The sequence below is a fragment of the Bufo gargarizans genome, chromosome 4, assembly GCF_014858855.1.
Source record: "Bufo gargarizans isolate SCDJY-AF-19 chromosome 4, ASM1485885v1, whole genome shotgun sequence".
Classification (NCBI taxonomy): domain Eukaryota; kingdom Metazoa; phylum Chordata; class Amphibia; order Anura; family Bufonidae; genus Bufo; species Bufo gargarizans.
In genome coordinates this window covers 36,981,173-37,006,550 of record NC_058083.1, presented here as the reverse complement: position 1 = coordinate 37,006,550, position 25,378 = coordinate 36,981,173, and the positions used below count along the sequence as shown (strand labels likewise).

Genomic DNA, 25,378 nt, shown 5'->3' with positions numbered 1-25,378 from the left:
ATTGTGCCACTCTGTAGTCTCCTGATGCTGCTGCCACCTCCACACTGTCATTGTGCCACTCTGTGGCCTCCTCCTGATGCTGCTGCCACCTCCGGATTCTGTCATTGAGAGATTGTGATCTCCTCATGCCGATTTCACCTCCACACTATGTCCTAGTGCCACTCTGTGAACTTCTCATGCTGTTCCCACCCTCCCCACTTCATGACTGGGCCACTATTTTGCCTTTTGGCCTGGCTGACATCATGATGTCAGTGGCCTCCTCCTGATGCTGCTGCCACCTCCAGACTCTGCCATTTGGCCACTCTGCGGGCTACTCATGCTGCTTTCACCTCACCACTATGTCATAGTCTGTGGACTTCTCATGCTGTTCCCACCCTCCCCACTTCATGACTGGGCCACTATTTTGCCTTTCGACCTGGCTGACATCATCATTTATTTTACCCTTCTTCTTATCTGTCAGAAGAAAGGAAAAATGAGGCAAACGGATCCTGTCTATATATCAGTTGTAAGAAGACATGAAAATATCCATTCACGTGTCATCTCTGTTTTAAATCCACTCCTGTTTATTTTATTGGCATTAGCAATACCGATGGATTACTGACCAATTGATAACAGAGTGAAGGCGGATGCTCAACAGACAGGATCCGTTTATTTGGGGGTTATTGTTCTGACGGATCAGAGAAAGGGCAAAATAATCTGTGACATTAACAAAAACTTACTGCTGACACCCTCTCCACTTTGTCAAGGGGGCGGCTACTTGCATAACCGTTTAATAGAAGAGGTTCTGTAGACATCTATGTGGAATTAGCTGACGAAGGTGTAAAAGAAGTGCGCTCTTTCACGCTATGGTAGGATCTTGGGCCTCTGCACAGTTCTTTATAGCTGATGCTAACATCGACCTGTAAGGTTGAGTTCACACTTGAGTCAGTTTTGGCCCCGTAACTGCCCAAAGAAGTGAAGTGTGCAGTGATTCTAAGAGCAACGCCTGTCATCTGTGTGTCATACTGACTCACAGTATTGTTTTACTACCACAGCAGACTCACTATGCGTGTTACTGCAAGGCACAGTGTTCTACACCACTATACAGGCTCTCTGCAGCCAGCAAATAGTTATTTTTTTAACACGATTTGCCATTAATTAAATCCCATCGAATCAAATCTTTTCGGAAAATTCGACGAACCAACCAAATCGAATTTTTGAGAAATTCGCTCATCTCTAATTAAAATGATCAACATGATGAAATATGCATTTTTAACATGTTGGGCCTCAGATATACATTAGAGTGGACAGGAAGACATGTTTTATGGATATTCCATATTTGCCAGCTGAGTGAGAGAGGTGGAGCATGCAAATGTAATGAAAGTATTTCCAGAAGGCTGGGCTAAGAATGGGAGGTCGACCCCTCTCAGCAGATAGCCTCTGCCAAATTTAGATAAAAATGAAGGATTTTGAATAGGGATGAGCGAACTCGAACTGTATAGTTCGGGTTCGTACCGAATTTTGGGGTGTCCGTGACACGGACCCGAACATTTTCGTAAAAGACCGGGTTCGGGTTCGGTGTTCGTCGCTTTCTTGGCGCGTTTGTGATGCTTTCTTGGCGCTTTTTGAAAGGCTGCAAAGCAGCCAATCAACAAGCGTCATACTACTTGCCCCAAGAGGCCGTCACAGCCATGCCTACTATTGGCATGGCTGTGATTGGCCAGAGCACCATGTGACCCAGCCTCTATTTAAGCTGGAGTCACATAGCGCCGCCCGTCACTCTGCTCTGATTAGCGTAGGGAGAGGTTGCGGCTGCGCCAGTAGGGCGAGATTAGGCAGATTAACTTCTCCAAAGGACTTGATTAATCGATCGATCTGCAGCTGTGCATCATTGAGCTGCTGAAATTCAATTGCTCACTGTTTTTAGGCTGCCCAGACCGTTTGTCAGTCACTTTTTTCTGGGGTGATCGGCGGCCATTTTGTGTCTTGTGGTGCGCCAGCACAAGCTGCGACCAAGTGCATTTAACCCTCAATGGTGTGGTTGTTTTTTGGCTAAAGCCTACATCAGGGTGAAGCTGTCACACCAAGTGCATTTAACCAGCAATAGTCTGTTCATTTTTTGGCCATATACAAAATCAGGGGCAAGCTGCGCCTGTCACCAAGTGCATTTAACCCTCAATGGTGTGGTTGTTTTTTGGCTAAAGCCTACATCAGGGTGAAGCTGTCACACCAAGTGCATTTAACCAGCAATAGTCTGTTAATTTTTTGGCCATATACTAAATCAGGGGCAAGCTGCGCCCGTCACCAAGTGCATTTAACCAGCAATAGTCTGTTCATTTTTTGGCCATATACTACATCAGGGGCAAGCTGCGCCCGTTACCAAGTGAATTTAACCCTCAGTAGTGTGGTTGGTCAAGCTGTCACACCAAGTGCATTTAACCAGCAATAGTCTGTTCATTTTTTGGCCATATACTACATCAGGGGCAAGCTGCGCCAGTCACCAAGTGCATTTAACCCTCAATAGCGTGGTTGGTCAAGCTGTCACACCAAGTGCATTTAACCAGCAATAGTGTGGTTATTTTTTGGCCATATCCCAGTCTAATTCTGTCACTAAATCCATACCGGTCACCCAGCGCCTAAATACTAGGCCTCAAATTTATATCCCGCTAAATCTCTCGTTACCGCTGTCCTGTTGTGGCTGGGCAAGTTATTTAGTGTCCGTCAAAGCACATTTTTTGTTCTGGGTTGAAATACAATTCCCAATTTAGCAATTTCATAATTTAGTGGTTTCTGCTATATCAGAGCTATTTGAAATCTATCCCTAAAAGGGTATATAATATTCAAGGTGCACATAGGGTCATTCAGAATAACTTCACACACACGCTACTGTGCATTTCCAAGTCTAATTCTGTCACTAAATCCATACCGGTCACCCAGCGCCTAAATACTAGGCCTCAAATTTATATCCCGCTAAATCTGTCGTTACCGCTGTACTGTTGTGGATGGGCAAGTTATTTAGTGTCCGTCAAAGCACATTTTTTGTTCTGGGTTGAAATACAATTCCCAATTTAGCAATTTCATAATTTTGTGGTTTCTGCTATATCAGAGCTATTTGAAATCTATCCCTAAAAGGGTATATAATATTCAAGGTGCACATAGGGTCATTCAGAATAACTTCACACACACGCTACTGTGCATTTCCAAGTCTAATTCTGTTAGTAAATCCATACTGGTCACCCAGCGCCTAAATACTAGGCCTCAAATTTATATCCCGCTGAATTTGAATACAATACATTGGGCCAAATAATATTTTTGTTGTTGTGGTGAACGATAACAATGAGGAAAACATCTAGTAAGGGACGCGGATGTGGACATGGTCGTGGTGGTGTTAGTGGACCCTCTGATGCTGGGAGAGGACGTGGCCGTTCTGCCACATCCACACGTCCTAGTGTTCCAACTACCTCAGGTCCCAGTAGCCGCCAGAATTTACAGCGATATATGGTGGGGCCCAATGCCGTTCTAAGGATGGTAAGGCCTGAGCAGGTACAGGCATTAGTCAATTGGGTGGCCGACAGTGGATCCAGCACGTTCACATTATCTCCCACCCAGTCTTCTGCAGAAAGCGCACAGATGGCGCCTGAAAACCAACCCCATCAGTCTGTCACATCACCCCCATGCATACCAGGGAAACTGTCTCAGCCTCAAGTTATGCAGCAGTCTCTTATGCTGTTTGAAGACTCCGCTGGCAGGGTTTCCCAAGGGCATCCACCCAGCCCTTCCCCAGCGGTGGAAGACATAGAATGCACTGACGCACAACCACTTATGTTTACTGATTATGAGAACATGGGAATACCACCTCAGCATGTCTCTGATGATGACGAAACACAGGTGCCAACTGCTGCGTCTTTCTGCAGTGTGCAGACTGAACAGGAGGTCAGGGATCAAGACTGGGTGGAAGACGATGCAGGGGACGATGAGGTCCTAGACCCCACATGGAATGAAGGTCGTGCCACTGACTTTCACAGTTCGGAGGAAGAGGCAGTGGTGAGACCGAGCCAACAGCGTAGCAAAAGAGGGAGCAGTGGGCAAAAGCAGAACACCCGCCGCCAAGAGACTCCGCCTGCTACTGACCGCCGCCATCTGGGACCGAGCACCCCAAAGGCAGCTTCAAGGAGTTCCCTGGCATGGCACTTCTTCAAACAATGTGCTGACGACAAGACCCGAGTGGTTTGCACGCTGTGCCATCAGAGCCTGAAGCGAGGCATTAACGTTCTGAACCTGAGCACAACCTGCATGACCAGGCACCTGCATGCAAAGCATGAACTGCAGTGGAGTAAACACCTTAAAACTAAGGAAGTCACTCAGGCTCCCCCTGCTACCTCTTCTGCTGCTGCCGCCTCGGCCTCTTCCTCTGCCTCTGGAGGAACGTTGGCACCTGCCGCCCAGCAAACAGGGGATGTACCACCAACACAACCACCACCTCCGTCACCAAGCGTCTCAACCATGTCACACGGCAGCGTTCAGCTCTCCATCTCACAAACATTTGAGAGAAAGCGTAAATTCCCACCTAGCCACCCTCGATCCCTGGCCCTGAATGCCAGCATTTCTAAACTACTGGCCTATGAAATGCTGTCATTTATGCTGGTGGACACAGACAGCTTCAAACAGCTCATGTCGCTTGCTGTCCCACAGTATGTTGTTCCCAGCCGCCACTACTTCTCCAAGAGAGCCGTGCCTTTCCTGCACAACCAAGTATCCGATAAAATCAAGTGTGCACTGCGCAACGCCATCTGTAGCAAGGTCCACCTAACCACAGATACGTGGACCAGTAAGCACGGCCAGGGACGCTATATCTCCCTAACTGCACACTGGGTAAATGTAGTGGCAGCTGGGCCCCAGGCGGAGAGCTGTTTAGCGCACGTCCTTGCGCCGCCAAGGATCGCAGGGCAACATTCTTTGCCTCCTGTTGCCACCTCCTCCTTCTCGGCTTCCTCCTCCTCTTCTTCCACCTGCTCATCCAGTCAGCCACACACCTTCACCACCAACTTCAGCACAGCCCGGGGTAAACGTCAGCAGGCCATTCTGAAACTCATATGTTTGGGGGACAGGCCCCACACCGCACAGGAGTTGTGGCGGGGTATAGAACAACAGACCGACGAGTGGTTGCTGCCGGTGAGCCTCAAGCCCGGCCTGGTGGTGTGTGATAATGGGCGAAATCTCGTTGCAGCTCTGGGACTAGCCAATTTGACGCACATCCCTTGCTTGGCGCATGTGCTGAATTTGGTGGTGCAGAAGTTCATTCACAACTACCCCGACATGTCAGAGCTGCTGCATAAAGTGCGGGCCGTCTGTTCGCGCTTCCGGCGTTCACATCCTGCTGCTGCTCGCCTGTCTGCGCTACAGCGTAACTTCGGCCTTCCCGCTCACCGCCTCATATGCGACGTGCCCACCAGGTGGAACTCCACCTTGCACATGCTGGACAGACTGTGCGAGCAGCAGCAGCAGGCCATAGTGGAGTTTCAGCTGCAGCACGCACGGGTCAGTCGCAATACAGAACAGCACCACTTCACCACCAATGACTGGGCCTTCATGCGAGACCTGGGTGCCCTGTTGCGCTGTTTCGAGTACTCCACCAACATGGCCAGTGGCGATGACGCCGTTATCAGCGTTACAATACCACTTCTATGTCTCCTTGAGAAAACACTTAGGGCGATGATGCAAGAGGAGGTGGCCCAGGAGGAGGAGGAGGAGGAGGAAGAGGGGTCATTTTTAGCACTTTCAGGCCAGTCTCTTCGAAGTGACTCAGAGGGAGGTTTTTGGCAACAGCAGAGGCCAGGTACAAATGTGGCCAGACAGGGCCCACTACTGGAGGACGAGGAGGACGAGGATGAGGAGGAGGTGGAGGAGGATGAGGATGAAGCATGGTCACAGCGGGGTGGCACCCAACGCAGCTCGGGTCCATCACTGGTGCGTGGCTGGGGGGAAAGGCAGGACGATGACGATACGCCTCCCACAGAGGACAGCTTGTCCTTACCCCTGGGCAGCCTGGCACACATGAGCGACTACATGCTGCAGTGCCTGCGCAACGACAGCAGAGTTGCCCACATTTTAACCTGTGCGGACTACTGGGTTGCCACCCTGCTGGATCCACGCTACAAAGACAATGTGCCCACCTTACTTCCTGCACTGGAGCGTGATAGGAAGATGCGCGAGTACAAGCGCACGTTGGTAGACGCGCTACTGAGAGCATTCCCAAATGTCACAGGGGAACAAGTGGAAGCCCAAGGCCAAGGCAGAGGAGGAGCAAGAGGTCGCCAAGGCAGCTGTGTCACGGCCAGCTCCTCTGAGGGCAGGGTTAGCATGGCAGAGATGTGGAAAACTTTTGTCAACACACCACAGCTAACTGCACCACCACCTGATACGCAACGTGTTAGCAGGAGGCAACATTTCACTAACATGGTGGAACAGTACGTGTGCACACCCCTCCACGTACTGACTGATGGTTCGGCCCCATTCAACTTCTGGGTCTCTAAATTGTCCACGTGGCCAGAGCTAGCCTTTTATGCCTTGGAGGTGCTGGCCTGCCCGGCGGCCAGCGTTTTGTCTGAACGTGTATTCAGCACGGCAGGGGGCGTCATTACAGACAAACGCAGCCGCCTGTCTACAGCCAATGTGGACAAGCTGACGTTCATAAAAATGAACCAGGCATGGATCCCACAGGACCTGTCCGTCCCTTGTCCAGATTAGACATTAACTACCTCCCCTTAACCATATATTATTGTACTCCAGGGCACTTCTTCATTCAATCCTATTTTTATTTTCATTTTACCATTATATTGCGAGGCTACCCAAAGTTGAATGAACCTCTCCTCTGTCTGGGTGCCGGGGCCTAAATATATGCCAATGGACTGTTCCAATGTTGGGTGACGTGAAGCCTGATTCTCTGCTATGACATGCAGACTAATTCTCTGCTGACATAAAGCCAGATCCTCTGTTACGGGACCTCTCTCCTCTGCCTGTGTGCTGGGCCTAAATATATGCCAATGGACTGTTGCAGTGGTGGCTGACGTGAAGCCTCATTCTCTGCTATGACATGCAGACTAATTCTCTGCTGACATGAAGCCAGATTGTCTGTTACGGGACCTCTCTCCTCTGCCTGGGTGCTGGGCCTAAATTTATGAAAATGGACTGTTGCAGTGGTGGGTGACGTGAAGTCTGATTCTCTGCTATGATATGAAGACTGATTCTCTGCTGACCTCTCTGATGTGACTTGAGATTCAGAGACTTTAGGAGGGTACTACAGTAAGTTAGACTCTTATCACTGCACTAAATTGTATTTTTCTCTTTTCTTGCGTAATCCCCATTTAGTAAGTGTTCCATTATTGACAGCGCAGTCCAGTGCACATCATGTGCAACATCCCAGAGTTATGTTACAAAACTCTTATACTCCACTACAACCTGTTAAGTGTATCTGCATTGTCATCCTGTGTAATTTAACATCACATCCTCACTAATGTGGATTCAAACCCTTGTTAAATATACTTTGCTGTAATTTTCATGTTCATTAGCAAGTGTCAGCAATGTGTCAGCAATGTGTCAGAAATGTTTTAGCAGGGCCTTAGTAACAGTTTAGCATTTCTAGACTGGAATTGTACATTCCAGTTTAGCTCCCCCCTCTATTAGCAGAGTGGGCTCGCCCACATCCTGTCTCATGGGTGGGGAAGGAAGTTCAGTTAGTGTGCCAGCCACCCCGGCTAGGGGAAGGCTGTGCAAGTAGGAGCTCCCAGTTCTAGGGATCCAAGCCAGAATCTTGTCTCAGCTGAGACCAAAGATCATCATTCCCAGCCTGAGCCCTTCAGCCTCAGCTGGTGACAAGCAAGAAGCCACCTCCAGAACTCTAGGAAGAACCATACCCTGTGAGCATAACTGTGAGTACCATCCAGAGACCAGGAGAAGCCAAATTCCTCCTCAGCTTGTCAGTCCCCAACACAGCAGAAAATAGACAGAGCAGAAGATAGTAATTCCTGCCACATATTGCCAATACCTGCTGGGACCCAAGACTATTGCTGTATCTCACATGGATTACTTCTGCATCAAGTAAGACTAGTTTGGAACTTTATGACAAGTCTGGATCTCATTTACTGCTACGAAATCCCTCAATTACTCCTACTAGCAACACTCATTTTATTGCAAGTGATCCAGGATCCAGGAGTCCAGCCGTACCAAGGTAGGAGACACCGTTGACACTATTACTATTACCAAACAGAGACATTACACCACTCTGGCATTCCTAACCTGGTACATGGGTTGCAACACCTTAAAGGGCCCTGTGTTAGTACCCTGTGCACGCTGCAATTGGCGTCACAAACAAAAACCATAGACTCAAATACCCATATCCTGACCCACTGCATAATTGGTGTCCGTGTAACTGCCCCCACGGTCCGGCTCATTGCACAAGTCTAATGTATGGATTCCTGGAACAGCCATTTGAGAGTGCATATCTTTGTTCAAAATGTGAGCAAATTGCCAGTTTGGAATTGCACATCGTGTATCTAACCGGGCGAGTTTCAACACTGAGAAGCGTTGACAATTTGGAAAAGAGTTTGTTACTCACTAAGCAAGCACTCTATGAGGTACTGTAGATGTGAGGGAGGGTGGTAGCGAGGAGGCTCAGGAAAGTGAGGTAGCTAGCTGGATAATAGTTAGACAGTGGGGTAGAGGGATAAGTGCCAGGGAGACTAGCCCTGATCTGACACACCCCAACAAGTTTGCAAAGTTGGCAGATGAGGGGGATGTCAGTTCAGGGAGAGCACTGCTGCAGCCGGACCCTTCCTGTAACAGTCAGGGGAATGTCAGCTCCAGTAAGCAGGGGACCATGAGAGCAGGACAGGCCAGACAGGTGCTGGTAGTGGGAGACTCAATTATTAGTGGTACATATAGGGCGATCTGTCACAAAGACCAGGATCGTCGAACATTGTCTTCCTGGCGCTCAAGTTCGACACATCGAGGATCAGGTTGACATATTACTGGGAGGACTGGAGAAGATCCAGCAGTCATGGTCCATATCAGAACCAATGACAAAGTTAGAAGTAGGTGGAGCATCCTTAAAAATTATTTTAGGGATTTAGGTCACAAGCTTAGGGCCTCAAGGTAGTGTTTTCCAAAATACTACCTGTACCATGAGCCACATAAGAAAGGCAGCGGGAGATTAGGGAGGTTAACAAATGGTTCAAGAACTGGTGTAGGAAGGAGGGGTTTGGGTTCCTGGAGAACTGGACCGACTTCTCTGTTGGCTACAGGCACTATTGTAGGGATGGTCTGCACCTCAATGGGAAAGGGACAGCTGTGTTGGGGAGAAGATGGCTAAAAGGTTGGAGTGTTTAAACTAGGGACTGGAGGGGTAAATTATGTTATAGGATGGGAAGATAGTGCAGATAGAGACGGGGAAAGGTAATGCGACTGGGGGAGGAAAGGAAGGAGGGACTACAACAGTTCAGAAGGAAAGGTGTAGGGTAGAAAAATATACATAAACATCCTAATTGTATGTATACTAATGCCAGAAGCCTGTCTAATAAAACTGGTGAACTGGAATTAGTGATGTATGAAGAGAACTATGACATAGTGGGAATAACTGAGTCATGGCTGGATGATAGCTATGACTGGGCAGTTAATGTACAGGGTAACAGTCTGTTTAGAAAGGATTGCAAAAAACTGAGATGGGGAGAGGTTTGCCTTTATGTAAAGTCCTGTCTAATGCTCACAGTCCGAGAAGATATAAGTGTAGAGTCACTGTGGGTAGAAATACATGGAGGCAAAAACAATAATAAAATACTAATGGGAGTTTATTATAAACCACCTGATATAAACCACCTGATATACCTGAAACCTGTATATCTCATAAAGGAAACAGGTTCTTGGCAATAACCAAAGACAATTACCTCTCCCAACTGGTTCAGGACCCGACTAGAGGGACGACCATACTGGACTTTTTTGAGGATAGGATGCAGACCCATTCAATTAATTGAGTCTGTGAAAAATGTGTGTCCGCATCAGTATGTTTGTTCCGTAGCCCCGCCAAAAAAATAGAACATGTCCTATTCTTGTCCATTTTAGGCATTGTTACAATGGATCCGCCCAAAAAAAAACAAAAAACAATGGCTTACGGATATCATCCGTTTTATTTAGCGGATCCGCAATTTGCAGACCGCAAAACACATACGGTCGTGTGCATGTAGCCTTAACCAATATACCTGACAGAACAGCAGATGTGCAGGTTGGGGACACCTGAGAAATAGTAACCAGAAAATAATAGCCTTTCAATTGTCTTTAAAAAGAGTGTTTCTTCAGGGATGAACAAAAACACCAAACTTCAAAAAAGCTAAATTTAACAACTAAGAGAGGCCAAAGGCTTAACTAACTTGGACAATGTCCTCAAAAATAAAAACACAGCCACAAATTTGGATATTTTAAAAAGCATCCTAAAATCTAATTGTGAGAGGTAAATACCTTTTGGGAATAAAAGGTTAAGGAACAAGAAAATAAAACAATGTGGATAAATAGATCTGTAAAGAAAGCAATAAATGACAAAAAGAAAGAATTTTAATCACTAAAACAGGAGGGTAGCACAGAAGCACAGAAAAACTATAAGGAAAAAATAGAATATGTAAAAAACAAATAAAAGTGGCGAAACTAGAGACAGAGAAAGTAATTGCCAAAGAGAGCAAAACTAACCCTAAAATGTTCTTCAATTATATAAAAATGGTAAAAAGTATAAATCTGAAGGTGTCCGCCCTCTACAGAATAATGATGGGGGAGTTGCAGAGAGCGATGAGGAGAAAGCAAAGCTATTTTTTTCTCCACTTTATTCACTGAGGAAAATAAACTGTCAGATGAAATGCAGAATGAAAAAGTAAATTCCCCATTAAAAATGCCCTGTCTGACCCAGGAAGAAGTACAGCGACGTCTTAAAAAGATTAAAATAGACAAATTGCCAGGACCAGATGATATACACCCCCGTACCCTAAGAGAATTAAGTAATGTCATAGCCAGACCTTTATTTCTGATATTTAAGGACTCCATACTGACAGAAAGATTGGCGCATAGCAAATTTTCAAAAAAGGTCCAAAAACAGACCCTGGAAACTATAGGCCGGTAAATTTAACATCTGTTGTGGGTAAACTGTTTGAATGTTTTCTAAAAGATGCTACCTTGGAGTTCCTCAATGAAAATAAGCAAATAACGCCATATCAGCATTAGTGATGAGCGACAGGTGCAATATTAGAATTTGCAATATTTTGCAAATATTTGGGTGACTATTTGTCATAAATTCGCGAATTCAACTTGGCAATATAACTAAAAAATTCAGATATAGGAAGTCAGATCAAAAACAAGATATAAAAAGTACAGACAATCCACAGAGAGATCACATTGATGATCATACAAACAATACGAATATGAGCAAAAACAAACATTGAACCAAATTCCACTATGACATACCTGTGATTAACAGATTTGAAGCACTTAATGATCCACTTTTTTTTAGACAGGACCCCACCATATCACCAGGCACGAAGTCGACCAATACGACACCATCCAAGAGAAATGAGGACCAAAATACACCAGTGTCCTACACACGGATACAATTTAGGACACAGGCACAATGGAGCGAATCACATGAAAACTGCCCCACTGACACATATACACAGAGCAAACCAATTGCAGAACACTCACCATTATTGGAAACAAACTCAGTCATGAGACACAGAATAATATTACAGACCACTATACCCACACACCAACAAAAAAGACACACAGAGGTAGACGAAGGAAACACACCCAAGAGATATTGGACACGTCATTAACAGACGATACAGTGATCAGTTTGAGCAAGACTATATTAACAGATGCACAAAAACAATTACTGAATAAAGGGTTGAAGTTTTTCCCTACAGTAGGCCTAGATAAATACAGTACATATATTGGCATGAAAAAATTTATTAGAAAATTCTGCCTGAAAAAAATATATGAAAAACCCTATTCTTAAGATTAATAGTGATCCTTCTGAATACTTACATACAAATTTGAGATTGAAATATAAGAAGTACCCGAAACAAGAAGTAAGCCAATAAATGGCTACATTCCATAAAGGCATATCATCAGACTTGAGGAAAATAGGTAATAGAATAATGAGAAACAATCTTTCCAAACGTGAGATAGACGCCATCACACAGTTACAGAAATCATAAAACATTGTAATTAGGCCAGCCGACAAAGGGGGGGGGGGGGGGGGCCATTGTTGTTCAAGATTATAATAACTATAACGGTGAGTGTGAGGCAACTGTCTGACACTACTACTTATAAAATTCTTAAAAAGGCCCCCATGCAAGACTTTTTGGGAGAACTTGCTAAATATTGCAAGAGAGGTCTAGACAAAGGGATTCTCAATTAAAGGGGTTGTCCGGGATAAAAAAAAAAATTTTTAAACTGCTTACCCACTGTTAGTAGCCAAATCTATCTTCCTAAGATGTTTTTAGGTAGCTTTTGCACTGCTGCATGGCTCCTACAGTCCCCAGCAGACTGTGTACATACATGTTTATGTATGCTATCACTTCCTGCTGCAGTGCATTGTGGCTCCCAGTGCAGATCAGCAGCTCCTGGTTTCTACAGTGTAAGATCACCTCCCTGCATCCGCCCCCTCATACATATTCATCATCCACTCCTCCATAGATCCGCCCCCCTCTTACATATTCCTCCCCCATAAACTCCTCCTTGCTCTGTCTCTTGCACATGTCTTGTGCTCAGTGTTTGCAGACAGTGAACTAACAGGGAGCAGCTCCATCTTTCCACAATGGTAGATCCTTTTTAGTTTTATGTGTACATTCATCATTACAATAACCAATTATTAGTAATATATCTTAGCATTGCTAATGTTTTACAATTTCAATAGTTTTGCTCTGCTACACAGTAAGGCTATTTTCACACTCACGTTTGGTGTGGATCCATCATGGATGGATCCGCACCGATAATACAAACTGCTGCATCCGCTCAGAATGGATCAGTTTGTATTATCTTTACCTTAGCCAATATGGATCCATCTTGAACACCATTAAAAGTCAATGGGAGATGGATCCATTTTCTATTGTGCCAGATTGTCATAAAAAACCGATCTGTCCCCATTGACTTAGGGCTCTTTCACACTGGCGTTTTTGCTTTCCATCCTAGAGTTCCGTCCTCTGGGCTCCAGGACGGAAAGATACTGATCAGGATTGTCCCCATGCATTCTGAATGGAGAGAAATCCTTTCAGGATGCATCCGGATGTCTTTCGTTCAGTATGTGAACGTTTTTTGGACGTTGACAAAACCGTATCATGCTGCAGATTTGTCTCCGTCCAAAAATCCGGAAGACATGCCATAACGCCGGATCCGGAATTAATGTCCATTGAAGAGCATTAATCCGGACCCGACGTTTACCTTTTATGAATGGTTACCATGGTAGCCAGGACGCTAAAGTCCCGGCTGCCATGGTAAAGTGTAGTGGGGAGGCAGGGGACAAGTATACTTGCCGTCCGTGCGGCTCCCGAGTCCCGGGCGCTCCACAATGACGTCAGAGCGCCCCATGAGCATGGATCACGTGATCCATGCAAGTGGGGTGCTCTGATGTCATTGTGGAGCGCCCCAGGACCCGCACGGACTGTAATTTTACCGCTCCCCTGCTCCACACTACTTACTATGGCAACCAGGACTTTAATAGCGTCCTGGCTGCCATAGTAACACTGAAAGCATTTTGAAGACTGATCAGTCTTCAAATGCTTTCAGTTGTCTTGCGCTGTGACAGATCCGGCGGGCATTTCCGGCGACGTAAGTGCACGCCGGATCCACACAACACAAGTGTGAAAGAGCCCTACATGAGCGCTTGGCAGCTGTAGACATCTCTGTTGGTCCCATGTTCATATGTGCCCGCATTGCTGAGAAAAATGATGTGAAAGAGGCCTAAGGCTCCTTTCACACCTGCGTTCAGGTGTCCGCTCGTGAGTTCCGTTTGAAGAAGCTCACAAGCGGCCCTGAACGCAGCCGTCTGGCCCTAATGCATTCTCAGTGGAGGCGGATCCACTGAGAATGCATCCGCCTGCCAGCGCTCAGCCTCCGCTCCGCTCAGTGAGCGGACACCTGAACGCTGCAAGCAGCGCGGAGGCGTGCGGATCCGTCCAGACTTACAATGTAATCCGCTTGAAGATGACACCATATGGCTCAATCTTCAAGCGGATCCGTCCCCCATTGACTTTCGATGTAAAGTCTGAACGGATCCGCTCAGGCTACTTTCACACTTGGAATTTTTTTCGAAGTTTAATGCAGACGGATCCGTTCAGAACGGATCCGATCGAACGCAGGTGTGAAAGTAGCCTAACATTGTGTGTCAGGACGGATCCGTCTGGCTCAGTTTGGTTATGCAGACACCAAAACACAGCCAACAGCGTTTTGTTGTCTGCCTCTAAAGTGAAATGGAGGCAGAACAGAGCCAAACTGATGCATTCTGAGCAGATCAATTCAGAATGCATTAGGGCAAAACTGATCTGTTTTGGAGACCTCTTGTGAGATCTAAATCTCCTGTGTGAAAGAAGTCTTGATCCGCAATATATGTTCACCGTTCCGTTTGCATTGTGATTCACCGATGCAGACCCATTCCGCAAATCATGCGATTTGGAATGGGGCACTAAGGAGTTTCCTGGGGTTCCATTCGATTCCTCTGCACTGTAAAAGGATAGAACTTGCTCTATCTTCTTGCTGAACAGATGAATCGTGGACCCATTCAAGTGAATTGGTCCATGATCTGTATGTGGCTGGCCCACGGTCGGTGCACGTGCATTGTGGACCTCAACAGCACAGGCACGGGCTGCACATGGTCACGTGAATAAGCCACACTCCCATATAGATCCCTAAACATCGCTGACAGCGTCACGCTATAAGGGCCACGCTCCCATATAGATCCCTAAACATTTTTGAGAGCTTTAGGTCCCTTTCACACGAGCGAGTTTTCCGCACGGGTGCAATGCGTGACGTGAACGCATAGCACCCGCACTGAATCGTGACCCATTCATTTCACTGGGTCTGTGTACATGAGCGTTGTTTTTCATGCATTATTTCTGCGTTGTGTGAAAATCGCAGCATGCTCTATATTTAGCGTTTTTCACGCAGCCCTGTAATTTTACCGCTCCCCCGCTCCACACTACTTACTATGGCAACCAGGACTTTAATAGCGTCCTGGCTGCCATAGTAACACTGAAAGCATTTTGGGGCAGCGTGAAAAACGCATTGGATCCGCAAGCAAGTGCGGGTGCAATGCGTTTTTCACTGATGGTTGCTAGGAGATGTTGTTTGTAAAGATTCCGTTTTTTATCACGCGGGTGGAAAACGCATCAAAACGCATTGCACCCGTGCGGAAAAAACTGAACAACTAAACGCAATCGCAGACAAAACTGACTGAACTTGCTTGCAAAATAGTGCGAGTTTCACTAAACGCACTCTGAACGCATTCGGAACTAATCCGCAACGCCCGTGTTAAACCAGCCTTACAGAATTATAGCAGCTTTGAAACAAAAAAATATTGTTTTAGTGTGTCCATAGTCTGAGAGCCACCGTTTTTTAATTTTTTGACCGATTGTACGGCTACTTTCACACTAGCGTTCGGCTGTCCGCTCGTGAGCTCCGTTTGAAGGGGCTCACGAGCGGACCCGAACGCCTCCGTCCAGCCCTGATGTATTCTGAATGGATGCGGATCCGCTCAGACTGCATCAGTCTGGCGGCGTTCAGCCTCCGCTCCGCTCAGCAGGCGGACACCTGAACGCTGCTTGCAGCGTTCGGGTGTCCGCCTGGCCGTGCGGAGGCGTGCGGATCCGTCCAGACTTACAATGTAAGTCAATGGGGACGGATCCGTTTGAAGATGCCACAATATGGCTCAATCTTCAAGCGGATCCGTCCCCCATTGACTTTCAATGTAAAAGTCTGGACGGATCCGCTCAGGCTAATTTCACACTTAGCTTTTGTTTGCCAATATAATGCAGACGGATCCGTTCTGAACGGAGCCTCCGTCTGCATTAATATGATCGGATCCGTTCAGAACGGATCCGATCGAACGCTAGTGTGAAAGAGTTATTCATTTTTTGCGGGTTGAGGTGACGGTTTGATTAGTACTATTTTGGGGGACATGCGCCTTTTTGAACGCTTGTTGAAGCACTTTATGTGATGTTAGGTAAAAAAAAAAGGCTTTTATTTTTAACAGTTTTTATGATATTTTTTAAGGTGTTTTTCGGACATGGTGTGCAATGTGATATATTTATGGGTCCGGTTGTTACGGACAAGGCAATACCAAATAATGGTTTTTTTTTTTTGTTTTTTTTTTATTCATTTAATTTTTTTAAGGAATAAATGAACGGATAAAAGACAATTTTTAATTCAAATTTATTTGTTACAGTTTGAATTTGTATGCACGTTCCCTTTTTTTCAGTTTCACATTTTTTTACTGTCACTTTTACTTTTTTTTCATTACCTTTTTTAATACTTTCACTTTAATACAGTGCATTGCAATAGTCATCTATTTCAATGCACTGTATTGTCAGTGCTACTTTTGCACTAAGGCTAATCAGACCCGGGTCTGATTAGCCTTAGGTCCATAGCAACCAGGACGCCTTTGTTAGGCGTCCGGTTGCCATGGCAACGATCGCGCCGCTACAGGGGCGCGATGGTAGAGAGAGGGAGCTTCACATGGATGCGGCACCAGCAGAGTGTTAGCTGTTATAGTTACAGCTAACGCTCTCTGCTGCCATCAGGAATCAATATCGGCATCATCACTATCAGCTCCACAAGGAGCGGACGGATCGAGGGGGGGGGAAGGGTGCGGGGGGCGGGCGATCGATCGGCATTTGTCACAGCTTTCTGCTGTCATCACTAATAAATATCAGTTCCACAAGGAGCAGACGGATGGGGGGGGGAGGTTGTTGGGCGATCGCATTGGGGGAGCATTTTACACATGTCGCATCCATGTGGTTGCGACACCAGCAGGGTGTTAGCGTTAGCTGTCACACTGTCACAGCTCGGCATTTGTAATATATAGGAGTGCATTGGGGGAGCATTTTACACATGTCGCAACCACATGGATGCGACACCAGCAGGAGCGGACGAATCGAGGGGGGACTTACTTGAATTACATTAGACTCTGACTGCAACTGAATGCCGGCAAGGGACTACTCTGATTGGTCCCTTGTCGGCGCCCGGTGACGTCACCGGACTGGAGGGGCGGAGCTTAGCACAATCTTGGCCTGGAGAGTTACTGCCCCTCCCAGACTTTGCATAATTAATTAGACTGTCAGTGACGTCACCGGGCTCACTGAGCAGCGGAAGAGGAAGCTTTCCTCCCCTGCAAGGGACCCGGTACGTCACTGACTGAAAGGAATCAGTTACTTCCTGCCAGAAAGGTTTTGGATAAAAAGGGTACTTGGAAACATGCTGAAAAGGTAGGACATGGGTCTATGTAACGTGGGTGTATGTGCAATGCTAGTAAACAATGGTCCCTAATCCCGGACAACCCCTTTAACAAAAACATACATTCATTATGAAAAATCAACAAAGAATACCCATCTTTTACTGTCTCCCCAAAATTCACAAAGATCTTACTAACCCTCCAGGTAGGCCCATAATTTCAGGAATCAGATCTATTTCTTCAAATCTATCCCAATACATGGATAGAATCATACAGCCGTTTGTAACTCATATACCATCTTACATCATAGACACCACTGACATAATAACTACATTGGAAAAGATGTATTGGGTTTGGATTTCTATTTACAGACCAGAGGTACCGCCATGGGCACCAGGTTCGCCCCGAGCTACGCCAATTTGTTTATGGTACATTGGGAGGAAGAGGCTATCCGCCCTAAGCTGGGGCGGGCCTGCTGCTCTGGCGGAGATACATTGATGACATAATATTTATTTGGAACAGACCAGAAGAAGAGTTAAACAAATTCATACAAGAAATCAACAGTAGAGATACAGTTTATTTACTAGACATCACAATAAAGAGACAAGGCCATAGTTTAATTTGTAATACATATCAGAAATCAACCACTGAGAAGAGTTAGGCTACTTTCACACTAGCGTTCGGGTTTCCGTTCGTGAGCTCCGTTTGAAGGAGCTCACGAGCGGACCCGAACGCAGCCGTCCAGCCCTGATGCAGTCTGAATGGAGGCGGATCCGCTCAGACTGCATCAGTCTGGCGGCGTTCAGCCTCCGCTCCGCTCGCCTCCGCACGGACAGGCGGACAGCTGAACGCTGCTTGCAGCGTTCGGGTGTCCGCCTGGCCGTGCGGAGGCGTGCGGATCCGTGCGGATCCGTCCAGACTTTCAATGTAAGTCAATGGGGACGGATCCGTTTGAAGATGCCACAATGTGGCTCAATCTTCAAGCGGATCCGTCCCCCATTGACTTTACATTGAAAGTCTGGACGGATCCGTACTAGGCTATTTTCACACTTAGCTGTTCTATGCTAAAAATAATGCAGACGGATCCGTTCTGAACGGAGCCTCCGTCTGCATTATTATGAGCGGATCTGTTCAGAACGGATCCGCCCGAACGCTAGTGTGAAAGTAGCCTTATATACTCTTTTCTAGTTGCCACCTACCCAGGTGGTTAACAAATATACCCACCAGTCAATTCAGACGTCTAAAAAGGAATTGCACAAATAATGATTATTTTTTGCAAATGACACTAAACTGTGTAAAGTAATTAACACGGAAGAGGACACTATACGGCTATAGAAGGATTTTGATAGATTGGAGGCTTGGGCAGATAAATGGCAGATGAGGTTTAACACTGACAAATGTAAGGTTATGCACACGGGTAAGAATAATGCAAGTCACCCGTATATACTAAATGGTAAAACATTGGGTAACGCTGAGATAGAAAAGGACCTATGAATTTTAGTGAATAGCAAACTAAGATGTAGAAACCAGTGTCAGGCAGCTGCTGCCAAGGCCAATAAGATAATGGGTTGCATCAATAGGGGAATAGTCCTACCACTTTAAAAATCACTAGTCAGACCACACATAGAGTACTGTGTACAGTTCTGGACTCCTGTGAACAAGGCAGACATAGCAGAGCTGGAGAGGGTTCAAAGGAGGGCAACTAAAATAATAACTGGAATGGGGGGACTACAGTACCCTGAAAGATTATTAAAATTAGGGTTATTCACTTTTGAAAAAAGACCACTGAGGGGAGATCTATTAACTATGCATAAATATATCAGGGGTCAGTACAGAGATCTCTCCCATCATCTATTTATCCCCAGGACTGTGACTGTGACGAGGGGACATCCTCTGCGTCTGGAGGAAAGAAGGTTTGTACACAAACATAGAAGAGGATTCTTTACGGTAAGAGCAGTGAGACTATGGAACTCTCTGCCTGAGGAGGTGGTGATGGTGAGTACAATAAAGGAATTCAAGAGGGGCCTGGATGTATTTCTGGAGCGCAATAATATTACAGGCTGTAGATACTAGAGAGGGGTCGTTGATCCAGGGAGTTATTCTGATTGCCTGATTGGAGTCGGGAAGGAATTTTTTCCCCTTAAGTGGGGAAAATTGGCTTCTACCTCTCAGGGTTTTTTTGTTCCTTCCTCTGGATCAACTTGCAGGATAACAGGCCAAACTGGATGGACAGATGTCTTTTTTCGGCCTTATAAACTATGTTACATCTTTAATGGTTTTGCCTTGTGTCCTGAGCAAGCCCAGTAAACTCCATTTTTAAGTGTATGAGTGTGGTTTGTGTTACTGTGTATCTGATATTAGTGGGACTAGTGTTACTGGGAGCCTGCTTGTGAGTGGGGTGCTGTGGAGTTTTCTATGAGCCCCTAATTAACATATTAATTTTAATTTCATAGCTGGTGGCAGCGTGTTGGGGTGCATGAAAGTCTGTGTCAGGGTGTGGTCTATGTTTAGTCTGTGAACTGTGTATAAGGGCATGAGAGATTGAGTGTGTGAAATAGATCAACCCTTGGCAGTTGAACCCAGGTCACGTGAAAAGGCAGTCTCGAACAAATATAGCACTATTTTGCCCATATTGGGATAAGATAACATTACACAACATGTCATAAAGGACTTCTCCTATCTTGAGTTTCTGGACCAGGACATAGCTGTCTGACAGCTAATATCATCTATATTAGCTCTAATGGGAACTCTTTATTACAAGTGGTCCATCACCTTGACATTCAAATACAATTGCAGAAATGCAAATAGCTGAATATCTATTTCAAGAGTCTAAACCACTACCTCGAATCAGTGACCAAATGCCCATAAGACTGACCATACCATGTGTCCAACTGACCATACTCTTCACCCTATATTATAGCCTGGAAAGTGTAGTTTAAAGGTGGCATCAAGTTGTTAGCTTCTCCAGATACTTAGGTTTTATGATGTTTTTTATTTCTACTGTAAGAAGTTACCTGGAATCATTATGGATGGAAGGTATGTGTCACCAAGGTTCCTGGCCTCGGTGAAGTAAGAGCCGGTATTTTATGTGTAAGCATCAGCTATTGCTAATTGACACCTTGATTTAGCCTGGCTGTCATAGCTGATACAGATCGTTACAGAAAAGTGGGGGGAGAGAGGTGATGTCTCAGCCCACACAAAAAGAGACAGAAGGGGAGTGCCACTCCCAGAAAATTCAGATCGGTGCTTCACGTGTTAGCATCGTGGGGTGGTAGAGTAATTGGTGGATTGTGTAAGCAATAATCAAGAGGTAGACACATACAATGATAGTGGTATTGAGGTGAGGAATACTATTCCCTCAATATTAGTGAAAGTAAAAGTAAAGGTACTATATATCCTAGGTGGGTAATTAAGTAGTCTTTGGATTAAAGGAAAAAGATAGATCCATTATTGATTAAATATATTGTAGATGAAGTGACATAAAAACAGCAAAAAAAAAAAAACAGGTGCACTCACTTCACTGGGGGGTAGTCATCAGGGTAAGCACATAACACCTGTGAAGTAGAACCTCCCTGGCCAAGATCGCATGTAGAATCGCAGTTATTGACGGCAGCACACTTCAAGGCTTCAAATCAATCACTTTTATTAGGACAAAATCTGGCTCATACAGGACGGCTGTTAGTGGGAGTAGTCAAAGTGCTGGGTGGGTGACTACTCCCCATGTTCCAAGCCGGGTTTTGCCGGGCATAAAAAAACAGCCAGCATTGCCAGGTGTGTGGATTTACCTCCTCTGACAGTGGAACTCAGGAGTCTGTGTGCTGTGAACTGAGTGCTGGGATTTGAGGTTTGAGCCGGGCAGGGGGACTCAGGCCCCTCTAAAGGTGAACAGGCCGCTAATGGGCTTGATGAGACTGCTAACAGGGTGTGAATTAACACCCAAGAGAGACAGTGACTTATTGTTTATGGACTTTCCTTGTGAACAAACACCAAGCCACCTGCGTTTTGTGATACACCTTATCTGCATTTTGCTATACACCAATGTGTGAATAAACACGGCTGTTTGATACAAGAACTGTGAACTTTGCCTCTATACTGCAATCGCTAGTGCGAAGTACCAGAGCGAATCCCCACACTACATTTCACATAAGTCAAATAAGTCATATTCCTTACCTGCAGAAAATGGCATAAAGGCCTCTTTCTTTAGGAAATTTCCATCAGCATCAAGAAAATGGTTTGGGTAAAAGTCTTCAGGTTTTTCAAAATGCGTCTGGTCTCTCAGTACAGATGACAGTAATGGGATGATATAGGTTCCCTATGTCAATGATTTAACAAAACTTGTCAGAAACTATACATGAGTGCATCAAATTAACCAGTGAGCATTAAAGTATAGTAATTCATGATATATACTGTACTAAAGAAATTCTCTACTGGATAGTTGCAGTGGCCGGGTTTGGGGTTGCCCCACCGCTGAGGTGTCACCACGTGTTGCTGCTTTTTGGAAGGGATGGTAAGGGGTGGTGCACGCCAATGGGAAATAAGTCCAGAGAGTCAGGGTCTGCAGTAAACCAGGGTGCTTCCTTACTGGAGGGATTCAGGTGCAAAACATTATAGGTGAGGCGTAGGGCTGGCTTCTCCAGTCTCCTCCCTGGCAGAAGAAGAGTTTGATGCTGAGGAAAGGCCTGAGCTATCTCTCTTTCTCTCTCTTCAGAAGGCTGGTACCCTGGTCTAAGGCTGGTGATCGAGGGTCTGTGGCAGAGTATCCCTGTCTCAGCGTCTTCTTCTGGTCACTCAGTAGTCTGACAGAGTCTCCTCTTCCAAGCACTGTTCCCTAACTGCAGCACACTAGGGGCTCTGACTGCTCTCCTTATATGCAGTTTTAGTTAGACTAGAACCTTATAGTGGGAGGGGTGGAGTGGAGAAGCTCAGCACAAACAGATACATTGCAACACTTTCCGTCTCTCATAGACTTACAGCTTCAATGATACTCAATGGCAATGACATAGCAGTTTTAACAGACAAAAAAAGTTTCCAGACATTTAAATGGTCAGTCTGTCTGGTTTTGGTGGAAAATAAAGTCTGTCTTTTTCAAACTTGATGGCAGCTGTGGAAAATTACCAGTTTCTTATTCAAGGTCCTAACAGTCTCTCAGTATTCATTAACACTTTCCACAGAGCTTTGGAAATACAGTGATAATGTACAGGATATATATATATATCATAACATATAAAATGCAGTTACACAGTATTAAACAGTGCAAATTAACCTTTTCAAGTGAAGTAAAGTAAGAAGTTTATAACTATGCATAGGGGAAATAGACAAATGTCCAAACGTAAAAGTACTCCCTGCTCCAGGGCACTACACTGTCACTGTCCAGATACCCTATTTGGACAAAAGGGGTTTCTATAACCAGATTTAACTCTATCAAGCTAACTGACATTATCGATGTGCTAATGTCAGCTAAACCTAACTAGCCTATTCCTACTTTTATCTATGCCCACGTTACGCCAGAAATCTAACTTGTATAATATGCTAATTAGCCTCTAGGAGCGAGGGGGGGGGTATTGTTCCTGCTCCTAGAGGCTCCGTTCTCCCACCTTTGTCGCCTCCCTCCAAGTCCTGATTGACAGGGCCAGGCAGCGCTCGCATCTGTCTGCCAGCCCTGTGCTCTGGTGAAATCTCGCACCGTTCAGCATTCAGCGCAGGCGCGGTGAGGGAAAGATGCTCGGAGGCTGCCAGCTTCCTCACCGCGCCTGCACTGAATACTAAACGGCACAAGATTTCACCAGATCAGAGGGCTGGCAGACATATGCGAGCGCTGCTTGGCCCTGTCAATTAGGACTTGGAGGGAGGCGACAAAGGTGGGAAAATGGAGCAGGAACAATGCCCCCCCTGCTCCTAGAGGATAATTAGCATATTATAAAAGTTAGATTTCTGGCGTAATGGGGCATAGATAAAAATAGGAATAGGCTAGTTTGGTTTAGCGGACATTATCAAAATTGCTAATGTCAGCTAGCTTAATAGGGCTAAATCTGGTGACAGAAACCCTTTAAGGATGTCACAATAACCATACCATGCAGTATTCGACATTGGAGAAATGCTGCATGTCTTCCACTAAGTACTTATTAATCCTGCTGGTTTATAGAGCATTGTTCTCCAGTTTGTATAAATCCAGTGTTGCATAAAACCATGAGGTATCACTACCTTAGATCAATTTCACACAGCTGAAAAACAATCTGGGCCTCCTCTGTTTCTACTGGACTGAGGTTAGATCAACATAGAACCTAACAGTGCTCTAAATTTGTTCTGTAGACCAGCAAGGATTCAGCCCTTATGTGTACATAAAAAAAGTTCATTTATACTGCTATGTTGTCAGTGACATACCAACCATATAGTCAGACCATGCATCTGCTATGGGACCCGGGAGGAAGGGGGTCTCACAGTGGAGGAGAGGCCCCGCATGTCTATCTTCCTAAAGCTAAAGGACCTTTGATGATGTCATCATAGGCCCTGTAAGGGAACTGCAAAGTGTAAAGTGTAGTTCCCAGGTTAGAACTGTGCATCTGTCTGGACATGCGATGACATCATTTTCAATATCACAGGTCCTGCAGGATCTTGCAAAGGAACTGCACCAAAAATGGTGTAGTTCCCAGGTTTGACAGGTACATCTGCCAGGACCTGTGATGACATCATCACAGGTCCTTCAAATAGGTCCTTCAAATAGCAAGTATTCGAAGTTCTCAATCAGCATTGCATTGATCCATACAGACTGGAATGAAGTGGTAAGAGGAGGTCCTCCACTTTTCTCTTCATTTGCCCCCCACCCATGCCCTGTTTTTACTCATTGCTCACTCATATACCGGTAATACTTCAGACAGTTACAATGACCACTACCTCATGTACCTGACACACAGTGACCATAATGTATAACTGACTACAAATATCTGTACACGCTGCATCTATTATACCTAGTATAGCTCTGTATATATATATATATATATATATATATTATAAAGCTGAGTGTATATATATATATATATATGTGTGTGTGTATGTCCGCCAAAGGAATCTGCACCATCACATTTACAATCACGAAATTTGGCACACAGGTACATCAGGTGTCCTGGAAGGTTTTAGATGAGGTCTCAGCTCTCTAGGACATACCGTTCCTGAGATATTCAAAAAAAATCCATTAGCCAATAGAAGCTTGGTCACATGACCATTATCAGCCAATAGGAGCTTGCAGGTCCTCCAGTCTCTACATACACAGTTTTACTCCAAGTTTCCATAACAACCCAGCCATTTATCTTCACTGCTGTAGAAGAGCTTTAAAGGAAATCTGTCACCAGGATAATCGCTATTGCAGTAAAGCCATGGCCTACTAGCACTTAGTACCTTATTTCAAGATGTGCCTTTGTTCCAGCAATAGATGTTTTTATCCTCTGAAAATCCAGTTTATTTGGTATGCAAATAAGCCAGTAAGGTGCCCAGAGGGGCGTCACTTTTGCAGAAAAGAGCCAAGACACGCCCCCTGCCACAATGTGTCCACCCTCAAAAGACTTAAAATCCCGCCCCCAGACCCCGCTAAGCCACACTCCTGATATGGTTAGGCCACACACCCCCCACACTCCTGAGCCAACGAGGATTAAAAAAAATGAAGGTAAAAATCAACTTCTGTCAGCAGCAGGGGTGGAAGGGAGGGTGACTTTCTCCCTGCAGCTCACACTCAGACAGAAAAGTGCTGCTGTCTTAGAGTGAGCTGTTCAAAAGAACATGCCCTCTATCTGATTGAAAAAATGAAGTTAAAAATAAACTTTTAGGTCCTGAGAAGCCATGCCCAGATCTGGTTAGGCCACGCCCCCACCCACTCCTGAGCCAATGGGGATTGAAAAAATGAAGGTAAAAATCAACTTCTGTCAGGTGCAGGGG

General features: G+C 45.6%; 1 protein-coding gene across 2 annotated transcripts in view; it reads right to left on the bottom strand.

Annotated features, from left to right (window-relative positions):
- The window catches only part of LOC122935957 (cytochrome P450 2K1-like), a 73,712-nt gene that overhangs the window by 11,284 nt on the left and 37,050 nt on the right, over window positions 1-25,378 (bottom strand). Inside the window, exon 8 of one of the 2 annotated variants that reach the window (XM_044291925.1) lies at window positions 21,623-21,764. The exons of the other annotated variant lie outside the window; for it this stretch is intronic. Coding sequence (XP_044147860.1) covers window positions 21,623-21,764 — 142 coding nt within the window. The remainder of the gene's footprint in view (window positions 1-21,622; window positions 21,765-25,378) is intronic. 2 annotated transcript variants of the gene reach the window in all.